Genomic DNA, 12,580 nt, shown 5'->3' with positions numbered 1-12,580 from the left:
GAAGGCATAGCAGGCACAGAATTGAGAGCATAATAGCTAGGAATTCATCATGGCAAAAACTTTGGCCATTTACCTATAGTCTCTCCTGGGCCCTATTCACACATCTGTTGGGTGAGAAATTGATCCTAGACTAAACTTCTTTTTTCATGTCTCCAGAAAGCTCTTGTTTTTCTACACCTGAAATAAACCCTGTTTCTCTGATTTGAAAAAAACCAAGTACCCCTGCTAATCTGCCTGCTACAGAAAACAACCTGGGGAAACAACCTACAAATCACTTACAATGCAAATTTAATATATCGGTAATTTTTGTTGAGGCCGTCAATGACTTTCATGTCTTCTGGAGTCAATTCAAAGTCAAAAACCTGAAAGGAAGGAAAGAGTCATATACACTATGGAATACTACTCAGGCATAAGAAATGATGACATGGGATCATTTACAAAAAAATGGTGGGATCCTGATAACATTATATGGAGTGAAATAAGTAAATCAGAAAAAAACAAGAACTGCATGATTCCATACATTGGTGGGACATAAAAATGAGACTAAGAGACATGGACAAGAGTGTGGTGGTTACGGGGTGTGGGTGGCACAAAGAAAACTAGAAAAGGTGACGAAGGACAATCTAACTTTGGGTGATGGGTATGCAACATAATTTAATGACAAGATAACCTGGGTATCTTTTCTTTGAACATGTGTACCCTGATTTTTTTATGTCACCTCATTAAATTAATAAAAATTTATTAAAAAAAAAACTCTCCCCAAGGCAGCTAGCCTCCACCTTGGAACTGAGAACTTTCTGGCTGGACAGAGACAGGGGAGCACGGGGGAGTGTCCCTGTCATCTCTTCCGGGTGTACAGGCCTGAGAACTCTCCTCCTGGGTTCTCCACTCCTCCCTTCCCATTCCCTCTTCTTCTCAGCTCCACATCACAAAAGAAAGACTTTTGTAACTCATTGAATACAAATCTTTTTATGTGAATTGTTTACAACAGAAAAAGAAAAAGAAAACTTTTTTACTATTTTTTAAAATAAAGAGATAGTTGGTTATTCTGGGTAAAATACCTGCCGACTGGACCAAACTTGAGTCTGGTTTTTCCTCCCCCATACACTTCCTAAAATTAGACGCGGCCTTGAACACAAGCAAGTTTGGAAGGAAGAGCAACCCCCAGTGAAGGCCTCAACAAGAAGCTGTTGACCTCTAGAAAAGCATTCGCTGATCAAATATTCAACCACCCACATGCCTGCTCACTCCCTCCCTATCATGTTTACTCCCCTATGAAAAAATCTTTCTGATTCATCTACAAGATACTTATAGATTCAACATTCAGAAAGTTCTTTCTTCTGGATAAAGTCTCTCTTACTTAAGCCCAGATTTGTTTTTATTTCATGATACAAATTAAATCTTCCCTAATAAAAAAATGAATTAATAGCAAAGAAGACTAATCTTTGATAAAAAATATTAAAGCAGGAAGCACATTACTTCATCGAGGGGAAAATTTTATAGAAAACTCAGTGTCTCTATCTATCTATATCTATCTAATTATCTATCAAACGTCTATCGCTCCATCTTTTATTCATCTTAATAATATAACCCAAAAGTAACTTGGTTGTCATGGAGATATATATTAATGTGTTGAGTTGAACTAAAAACTAATAATAAAACAAAATAAAAATGGATTTTTTGATTGGCTTCACAATGAGATTTAGATTAGAGATTTAGAGATTTCCATAAATTGAATGAATAAAACCTACACCTTCAATATTTTCCAGTAAGCACATGATAAATAATGTGCTTTAAATGTTATGTCATGCAAATATTATACTCATGATGAAACTGTTAGCTGTTATTTCAAAATGGGATAGAGTACACACAGTTTCTCATGAGGTTCACAACAAAATAAGGGAAAATCACTGATTGACCTAAGGGATTAGAAGATACATGAGGAAGATTTTAGGAAACATTTTTATTCATTCATTTGTCAGTTTATAAACTTACATGCAGCTTCCTACCTGCCAGGAGTTTGCTAGGAAAAAGGTGCTAAAAGATGACCCAGAGGGAGTCATGGCATTTAGGATCTCACTGTCTACAGAGCACACAGACAAAGAAAGAAGTTTAGTTTAAGAAGGAGAGATGACGTCAGAATAATGGTGCGGAAGGAAGCGATACTGATAAATCTCTCCCAAAACTCAACAAGATCTTCAACCAGAAACAGAAAAACCTATCCTTGGAGCCTCCAGATGTTTCGCAATACACCCAAGGTATGGTCGAACAAAAAATTGGCTAAATATATAATCAAACCCCAAAGGAAATAGGGAATAAGAAATGCTCCACCTTCCTCACTAACCTAAACAGGGTGGCTTTCACTGGGAACTGAGAATATAGAAACTAAGGTAGGCAAAGGGGGTGAATAGATCCAGGCCGCGGCACAAACGGCTGAACCAGGCTGTGGCACGGAGATCCAAGCCGAGGATAAACTGTTCCTGTGGCAACCCGGGCAATACAATCTAACACTCGCACCAAACCCAGACAAAGAAAGACAAGTGGGGCAGCCATTTTCCCTGATCTCTGGGTTGGCGCACGCAGATAGTGGGCGAGAGATTCCTTCCAAAGCCCCGGGAGTGGGCGCCCATGTTACTCCACAGAGAGGCAGATTCAGAGGCCTTTGTGTGGGCTGAAAGCGGAATCTCCAGGCCGCCCCAGCGCCCTGAAAAAGCCACGCACGGGGAGGGAGCTAGAGCTAATTCCAACGCTGGAACTTTTCCGTGCGGGAGGAGGATTCACTCAGAGGGTGAAGCGGCTGGCCTGATGTCCTGGTCTGCGTGCACAGAGAGTGAGCAAGAGATTCCTCTGAGCACCTCGGGAGTGGGCGCCCATGTTACCCCACAGAGGGGCAGAGTCGAGGCCTCTGTGTGGGCAAAAGCGGAATATTCGGACCGACCCAGCGACCTGGGAAAGCCATGCACAGGGAGGGAGCAAGAGCCAATTCCAATGCTGGAACTTTTCTGTGTGGGTGGGGGTTTCACTCAGAGGGTGAGGCGGCTGGCCTGATATCCTGGTCTGCTCACAGATAGTGAGCGACAGTTTCCTCCAAGTGCCTCGGAAGTGCCCACACGTGTTATCCCAGAGAGGGGCAGAGTCAGGGGCTTTTGTGTGGGCCAAAGGCGGGAATCTCATGCCGCCTCAGCGCCTTGAAAAAGCCACGCACGGGTACAAAGTGAGAGTCAATTCCAACCCTGAAATTTTTCCGTGCGGGTGGGCATTTCACTCAGAGTGTGAGACTGCTGGCCTGATATCCTGGTCTGTGTGTGCAGATTGTGGGTGAGAGATTCCTCCAAGTGCCTCGGCAGTGTGCGCCTGTGTTATCCCACAGAGTGGCAGAGCCAGAGGTCTTTGAGTGGGCGGAAGCCCCGCCTGACTATGCTAGCAGCTCTGACGGAGTGAGCCTTACCCAGAGCCCTGCACTGAGTGGGAATAGAGTGGGGAGTTGCCAGCTCTTTGAGCCTCTTACTATCCAGGCAGAGGCAGCAGCAACACCATAGCTGAATTATCAGGCTACTAATTGAGGAAGGAAAGACTAGGAGAAAGGCTCCAGGAACACGGACTCTCTCACTGGCGGAGCCTATAAATGCTAATGAGCCTCGACTACCAACAAGACTAAAGCACAATACATGACATCGCCATAGAGACTTATCACCTGCAAACCTCTACCTGAGCGTGCCAAAGGGGCAGAACCCGGGGTACAGAGTCACCGACCAGGAAGAGGGAGAGAAAAGGAAAAGCAAGAAGATAACCTCTCAAAATCAAGAATAATACGCAGACTTTATAACCTATCCCATTTTATTATATTTGTTCGTTTGTTTCTCTTATCTTCATTCTTGATATTTTTTTTCCTCCTCCAATTTGGTTAACTCTGCCAGTCTTACTCTCTCCTCTCCTTGAACTACACTACCCATAAGTGTTACATCTTCCATTATCTTTTCTTTCCTCTTCCTTTCTCTCTATGAGGGTTGCACTCCAAAACCCTTAACTCTCTCTCTCTCTTTCTCTCTATCTCTCTCTCTCTCTTCTTTTTTCTTTTTTCTTCCTTTAGTGGTTCCCTCTTTTTTTCTCTCTCTCTCTTTCTTTTCTCCCTCTATATTAGTTTCTTCCTTTCTCCTTTACATCTCCTCTCATTCAAACCTCAATAATAAACAATATCTTATCTGGGACTCAAACTTATGTTTGTGGCATTTTGGGAGGTATTTACTTCACCTTTTTAACACACTAGCAGTGCTCCCATCCCTGGCTCCCCCTTTTATCAAGTTCTTGTTCCACTAAATACAATAGTAATTTTTTAATTTGTCCCCCCATTTTCCTGTTTCCCTCTTATTCCTCTCATCATAACTCTTAGTCAACCAAAACCAAAAAGCAAATCATTTTATTCTTGAACCAATTTTTTTTTATTTGCTTTTTGTGGGTCCATACACTTTTTTTTTCTTTTTTTTTTTTTGCCCCTTTATTACTTCTCCCCAATTCAGGCCCTCCATTACAAGCATTGTTTGTTCTATTTAGTACAATATAATTCACAGTTCACTACAAGATTTTCTCAAGAAAGAAAGGAGAGGAGAGGAAAAAAGGAGGGGGGAGAATAATTTCCTTTTTTAATTTTAATTTCATTTTATTTTTCTTTATTTCATTATTAATTTTTTAAAAAAAAACTTCGAGTTTTTATTTTTTAACTTTTTATTCTTTTTTTTTTTCTGAAGCTGGAAACGGAGAGAGACAGTCAGACAGACTCCTGCATGTGCCTGACTGGGATCCACCCGGCACGCCCACCAGGGGGACGCTCTGCCCACCAGGGGGCGATGCTCTGCCCCTCCGGGGCGTTGCTCTGCCACGACCAGAGCCACTCTAGTGCCTGGGGCAGAGGCCAAGGAGCCATCCCCAGCGCCCGGGCCATCTTTGCTCCCATGAAGCCTTGGCTGTGGGAAGGGAAGAGAGAGACAGAGAGGAAGAGGGGTGGAGAAGCAAATGGGCGCTTCTCCTATCTGCCCTGGCCGGGAATCGAACCCGGGTCCCCCGCGTGCCAGGCCAACGCTCTACCACTGAGACAACTGGCCAGGGCCAACTTTTCATTCTTTATTAAATCTCATTAATACTATCAAAAAAACCAACCTCAGATGCCATTAAGGAAGAGAAAATCGAATATCATGGATACAAAAGAAAGAGAGGTAACACAGCTAGATGAGAAAAAATCTACGGAGAAAAAATTTAATATACTGGAAACCTTGGAGCTAAATGACAGAGAATTTAAGATAGAAATCCTAAAAATCCTCCAAGATATACAAGAAGACACAGAAAGGCAATATAGGGAATTCAGAAAACAATTCAATGAACACAAAGAATATATTTCCAAGGAAATAGAAACTATAAAAACAAATCAAACAGAGATGAAAACTCAGTTCACGAGCTGAAAAACGAGGTAAAAAGCTTGGCTAATAGAACAGGCCAGATAGAAGAGAGGATTAGTGAAATAGAAGACAAGAAACTTGAGGCACAACGAAGAGAAGAAGAAAGAGACTCAAAAATTAAAAAAAATAATGAGATAGCCCTATAAGAATTATCTGACTCCATCAAAAAGAATAACATAAGAATAATAGGTATATCAGAGGCAGAAGAGAGAAAATGGAATGGAGAACATATTCAAACAAATAATAGATGAGAAATTCCCAAGCCTGTGGAAAGAACTAAAGCCTCAAATTCAAGAAGCAAACAGAACTCCGAGTTTTCTTAACCCCAACAAACCTACTCCAAGGCATATCATAATGAAATTGGCACAAAACAACAGCAAAGAAAAAATTCTCAAGGCAGCCAGGGAAAAGAAGAATACAACATGTAAAGGAAGGCCCATTAGATTATCATCAGATTTCTCAGCAGAAACTCTACAAGCTAGAAGACAGTGGACCCCGATATTTAAAGTCCTGAAAGAGAGGAACTTTCAGCCACGAATACTATACCCATCAAAGCTATCCTTTAAAAATGAAGGAGAAATAAAAACATTCACAGATACAGAAAAGATGAGAAAATTTATTATCAAAAAACTCCCACTCCAATAATTACTAAAGGGGGTTCTCCAATCAGATACAAAGAACAAAAAAAAAAAAAAAAAGCCACAAGTAAAAGCTCCAAGAAGAACACAATAAAACCAAATTTAAACTGTGACAACAACAAAAAGAAAGGGGGAAGAGGATGGAGATTAACAGTAGCAAAAGACGATGGAGTGCAAAAGTACTCACAAAATAGTGCGCTACAATGAACAGGGTAGGAACCCTTTTCATTACTTAAAGGTAACTACCATTAAAAAAACCACCACAGAAGCACATGAGATAAAAAAGATAGCAACAGAGAAAAGATGTACGGATTACAACCAAATAAAAACAAAAGATAGAAAAACGAAAGAGAAGGATCAAACAAGACACAAATCTAACAGATAAAATGGCAATAGGGAACTCACAAGTGTCAATAATTACAATAAAAGTAAATGGATTAAAATCACCAATAAAAAGGCACAGAGTAGCAGAATGGATTAAAAAAGAAAATCCAACTGTATGCTGCCTACACAAACTCATCTAAGTAACAAGGATAAAAACAAATTCAAAGTGAAAGCCTAGAAAACAATACTCCAAGCAAATAACATCCAAAAAAAAGCAGGCGTAGCAATACTCATATCTAATAATACTGAGCAGAAGACAGCAAAAGTGCTCAGAGACAAAAATAGACATTTCATAATGGCTAAGGGGACACTGAATCAAGAAGACATAACAATTCTTAATATATATGCACCAAACCAAGGAGCACCAAAATATATAAGACAGCTACTTATTGACCTTAAAACAAAAACTGACAAAAATACAATCATACTTGGAGACCGCAATACACCACTGACGGCTCTAGATCGGTCATCCACACAAAGAATCAACAAAGATATAGTGGCCTTAAACAGAACACTAGCGCACCTGGATATGATAGACATCTACAGGACATTTCATCCCAAAGTGACTGAGTATACATTTTTCTCCAGTGTACATGGATCATTCTCAAGAATTGACCATATGTTGGGCCACAAAAACAACATCAGCAAATTCAGAAAAATCGAAGTTGTACCAAGCATATTTTCTGATCATAAAGCCTGGAAACTAGAATTCAACTGCAAAAAAGAGGAAAAAAATCCCACAAAAATGTGGAAACTAAACAACATACTTTTAAAAAATGAATGGGTCAAAAAAGAAATAAGTGCAGAGATCAAAAGATATATACACACTAATGAAAATGACAATACGACATATCAGAATCTATGGTATGCAGCAAAAGCAGTGATAAGAGGGAAGTTCATATCACTTCAGGCATATATGAACAAACAAGAGAGAGCCCAAGTGAACCACTTAACTTCACAACTTAAGGAACTAGAAAAAGAAGAACAAAGACAACCCAAAACCAGCTGAAGAAAGGAGGTAATAAAAATCAGAGCAGAAATAAATGAAATAGAGAACAGAAAAACTATAGAAAAAATTAATAGAACAAGGAGCTGGTTCTTTGAAAAGATCAACAAAATTGACAAACCCTTGGCAAGACTTACCAAGGAAAAAAGAGAAAGAATTCATATAAACAAAATCCAAAATGAAAGAGGAGAAATCACCACGAACACCGTAGATATACAAAGAATTATTGTAGAATACTATGAAAAACTTTATGCCACTAAATTCAACAACCTAGAAGAAATGGATAAATTCCTAGAACAATACAACCTTCCTAGACTGAGTCAAGAAGAAGCAGAAAGCCTAAACAGGCCTACTAGTAGAGAAGAAATAGAAAAAAAACATTAAAAACCTCCCCAAAAATAAAAGTTCAGGCCCTGATGGCTATACCAGTGAATTTTTTCAAATATTCAAAGAAGACTTGGTTCCTATACTACTGAAAGTCTTCCAAAAACTTGAAGAAGAAGCAATACTTCCAAACACATTTTATGAGGCCAACATAACCCTCATACCAAATCCAGGCAAGGATGGCACAAAAAAAGAAAACTACAGACCAATATCTCTAATGAATACAGATGCTAAAATACTAAACAAAATACTAGCAAATCGAATACAACAACATATTAAAAAAATAATACATCATGATCAAGTGGGATTCATCCCAGAATCTCAAGGATGGTTCAACATACGTAAAACGGTTAACGTAATACACCATATCAACAAAACAAAGAACAAAAACCACATGATCTTATCAATAGATGCAGAAAAGGCTTTTGATAAAATACAACACAATTTTATGTTTAAGACTCTCCACAAAATGGGTATAGAAGGAAAATATCTCAACATGATAAAGGCCATATATGATAAACCATCAGCCAACATCCTATTAAACGGCATAAAACTGAGGACTTTCTACCTTAAATCAGGAACAAGACAGGGTTGTCCACTCTCTCCACTCTTATTTAATGTGGTACTAGAGGTTCTAACCAGAGCAATCAGACAAGACAAAGAAATAAAAGGCATCCATATCGGAAAAGAAGAAGTAAAGGTATCACTATTTGCAGATGATATGATCCTATACATCTAAAATCCCAAAGAATCCACAAAAAGACTACTAGAAACAATAAGCCAATACCAGTAAGGTCGCAGGATACAAAATTAACATACAGAAGTCAATAGCCTTTCTATATGCCAACAATGAAACATTTGAAAACGAACTCAGAAGAACAATCCCTTTCACGACTTCAACAAAAAAAATTAAATACTTAGGAATAAACATAACGAAGAATGTAAAGGACTTATATAATGAAAACTATAAACCATTGTTAAGGGAAATTGAAAAAGATATAATGAGATGGAAGAATATACCTTGTTCTTCGTTAGGAAGAATAAATATAATCAAGATGGCCATATAACCCAAAGCAATATACAAATTTAATGCAATTCCCATCAAAATTCCAATGACATTTTTTAAAGAAATTGAGCAAAAAATCATCAGATTTATATGGAACTATAAAAAACCCCGAATAGCCAAAGCAATCCTAAAGAAAAAGAATGAAGCTGGGGGCATTACAATACCTGACTTCAAACTCTAATATAGGGCCACGACAATCAAAACAGCATGGTATTGGCAGAAAAATAGACACTCAGACCAATGGAACAGAATAGAAAGTCCAGAAATAAAACCACATATATATCTTCAAATAATTTTTTATAAAGGGGCCAACAACACACAATGGAGAAAAGAAAACCTCTTCAATAAATGGTGCTGGGAAAACTGGTAAGCCACATGCAAAAGAATGAAACTGGACTACAATCTGTCCCTCTGTACTAAAATTAACTCAAAATGGATCAAAGATCTAAACATAAAACCTGAAACAATTAAGTGCATAGAAGAAGACATAGGTACTAAACTCATGGACCTGGGTTTTAAAGAGCATTTTATGAATTTGACTCCACTGGCAAGAGAAGTGAAGGAAAAAATTAATGAATGGGACTACATCAGACTAAGAATGTTTTGCTCAGCAAGAGAAGCTGATAACAAAATAAACAGACAGTTAACTAAATGGGAAATGATATTTTCAAACAACAGCTCAGATAAGGGCCTAATATCCAAAATATACAAAGAACTCATAAAACTCAACAACAAACAATCCAATAAAAAATGGGAAGAGGACATGAACAGACACTTCTCCCAGGAAGAAATACAAATGGCCAACAGATATATGAAAAGATTCTCCTCTTCTTTAGTTATTAGAGAAATGCAAATCAAAACTGCAATGAGATACCACCTCACACCTGTTAGATTAGCTATTATTAATAAGACAGGTAATAGCAAATGTTGGAGAGGCAGTGGAGAAAAAGGAACCCTCATCCACTGTTGGTGGGAATGTAAAGTAGTACAACCATTATGGAAGAAAGTATGGTAGTTCCTCAAAAAACTGAAAATAGAATTACCTTATGACCCAGCAATCCCTCTACTGGGTATATACCCCAAAAACTCAGAAACATTGATACGTAAAGACACATGCAGCCCCATGTTCATTGCAGCATTGTTCACAGTGGCCAGGACATGGAAACAACCAAAAAGCCCGTCAATAGATGACTGGATAAAGAAGATGTGGCACATATACACTATGGAATACTACTCAGCCATAAGAAATGATGACATCAGATCATTTACAGCAAAATGGTGGGATCTTGATAACACTATACGAAGTGAAATATGTAAATCAGATAAAAACAGGAACTGCATTATTCCATACATCGGTGGGACATAAAAGTGAAACAAAGAGACATTGATAAGAGTGTGGTGGTTACCGGGGGGAGAGGGGAGAGGGAGAGCGTGAGGGAGAGGGAAAGGGGGAGGGGGAGGGGCACAAAGAAAACTAGATAGAAGGTGACAGAAGACAATCTGACTTTGGGTGATGGGTATGCAACATAAGTGAACGACAAGATAACCTGGAGTTGTTATCTTTGAATATATGTATCCCGATTTATTGATGCCGCCCCATTAAAAATAAAATTATTAAAAAAATTAAATAAAAATAAAAAAAGAAGGAGCAAACTCCCTAACACAGCCATGCCAAGTACAATGGTGAACCACAACTCTGCTGGGGTCCCAGTGGTTCAGCAAAGCAGCTAATCCTATTCGAGTTTGATACTGAAATACAAATAGGGGTTCATTATGTAGAGAAGATGAAAGAAAGGAACCAGGAAAGTAACAGTTCTTTACTGCATGTTAAGATGCCTAAAATTGATAAAACAACAGAGATAAAATATATTCAGTGTCACACAATCAGGAAGCAGAAAATCCAGGCTTAGGGGCCATAAAACCTAGGACCGTGAAGCCACTGTTCTCTCTCCCACTTTTCCAAGCTGCCCCGACAGCACAGGGAGAATTGCATGGGAATAAATGAACATGGGGACATGCTGGAAGGAGAGAGACATGGCCCTCGGTAAAGCACCCATTCCTCAATCTGGGGAGACAGTATCTAGTCTGTACCTGGAAGTTCTCTTTGATTCTCTTCTCAATGAAACTCTTGGCCAGAACCACCACTTCCCGCTGCACTTGGTATCGCAGGGCCACCTGAGCTGCACTTCTGTTGTGTTTCTTGGCAATGGCATTCAAGGTTGGGTCCTCCAAGAGAACAGGGCTATCTTTGTCCACCTTGTGAACAAAACCAAAAAATGGCGATTTGAAGGATGTAGAACTAGAAACGAGAGTGTACTTTCCCTTTGTCCCTAATTTCCCAAACAATTGAAGAGAAACATTTGTTATGCAATATATCCATTGTCAACATGTACAACTAAGATTTATGCATGACTAGCTGTATAAATTTTATCACAAAATCACTTTTAAAAATATTTTTTGGTGGAATTAGAAGTTGATGGATGCATGCGTGAAACAGGAATGAAAGAACATCGATGACTGGAAGTTCAGTAAGGGCACTTGCTACACTATTGTGTTTGCTTTATTTATGTTTGAAGTTTTCCATAATAAAATGTTAAAACCTGCCTGACTGGTGGTGGCACAGTGGATGGAGCATAGACTTGGAACACTGAGGTCCCAGGTTAGAGACACCCAGGTCACCAGCTTGAGCGTGGGCTCACAGGCTTGAGCATGAGATCATCAACATTATTCCTGGTCTTTGAATTGAGCTCAAAGGTCAGTGGCTTGAGCCCAAGGTTGTTAGCATGAGTAAGAGATTACTGGTTTAGCTGGAGCCACACACACCCACCCCACTGAAGGCACACACCAGAAGCAATCCATGAACAACTAAAGTGATGCAATTAGTAGATGATGCTTATCATTTTTTCCCTTCCTATCTGTGTCTCTGTCTGTCTCTCATATGCACATGTAAAAAAATGTTAAAACCTAATTTTAAAAAACTGTTTCATCACAAATAGAGTTGCTGACATAGGTCAACTCTGATATTCTCCTTACCAGCTTGGGTCTCTTTGGGTCCCCAGGGCACTGTAGGCAACAAGAACAATGTCCTTCGACTTGCAGAATTCCAGGAGTTTGCTCTGGTTGAGGTATGGGTGACATTCCACCTGTGAATTGCCGTGACAAGAAGGCATCATAGTACATGAGCCCCACGTAAATTTGAAAAGCCTTTTAAGGAATAGCCAACATATGCACCATATTTTCCAGATTGGTCATTTTTTCATGCACCTTCTGAAATACCTCAGATGCTATTGATTTTCAGAAGTGCTAAAACAATTTTCTTGTTACTTTTTGTTAGTGTTTAAAATAATTAAAGACAGGCATAATGTTGTGACATCTACATGTACTTTTCTACATAAAAAAAAAAGATTCCTAAGAAAAATGCCTGATTTCAGTACGGGGTAAAAAAGCAGCAAATTGAACTGAAACATTTTACATTTTAGAAAAGTAAAAGATAGGAAGGATACTGAGGGATGTGATCTGAAGAGGCATCTTCTGATTATAATGGTGATAATTTGATTATCAAAAGAAAGTAAATACATTTGTTGAAATTCATGAATTCACAATAACGTATATGTGATCCTCAAGTCTTTAGATGTAACTCCAATTTATAAGA

At 38.8% G+C, this 12,580-nt stretch overlaps 1 protein-coding gene across 5 annotated transcripts in view; it reads right to left on the bottom strand.

Annotated features, from left to right (window-relative positions):
- LOC136306243 (aldo-keto reductase family 1 member C15-like) overlaps nucleotides 1-12,580 on the bottom strand; it is a 48,974-nt gene that overhangs the window by 1,428 nt on the left and 34,966 nt on the right. For 4 of the 5 annotated variants that reach the window (XM_066232631.1, XM_066232632.1, XM_066232630.1 and 1 more), the window contains 3 exons: nucleotides 11,962-12,071; nucleotides 11,020-11,185; nucleotides 280-362 (listed from right to left, as the gene is read on the bottom strand). In XM_066232631.1, coding sequence (XP_066088728.1) covers nucleotides 280-362; nucleotides 11,020-11,185; nucleotides 11,962-12,071 — 359 coding nt within the window. The remainder of the gene's footprint in view (nucleotides 1-279; nucleotides 363-11,019; nucleotides 11,186-11,961; nucleotides 12,072-12,580) is intronic. The other variant, XM_066232634.1, reaches the window with a different exon arrangement.

This window comes from Saccopteryx bilineata, chromosome 5 (genome assembly GCF_036850765.1).
Source record: "Saccopteryx bilineata isolate mSacBil1 chromosome 5, mSacBil1_pri_phased_curated, whole genome shotgun sequence".
NCBI classification, from domain to species: domain Eukaryota; kingdom Metazoa; phylum Chordata; class Mammalia; order Chiroptera; family Emballonuridae; genus Saccopteryx; species Saccopteryx bilineata.
The sequence above is the reverse complement of the archived record's forward strand: the minus strand, read 5'-3'. Positions and strand labels throughout refer to the sequence as shown.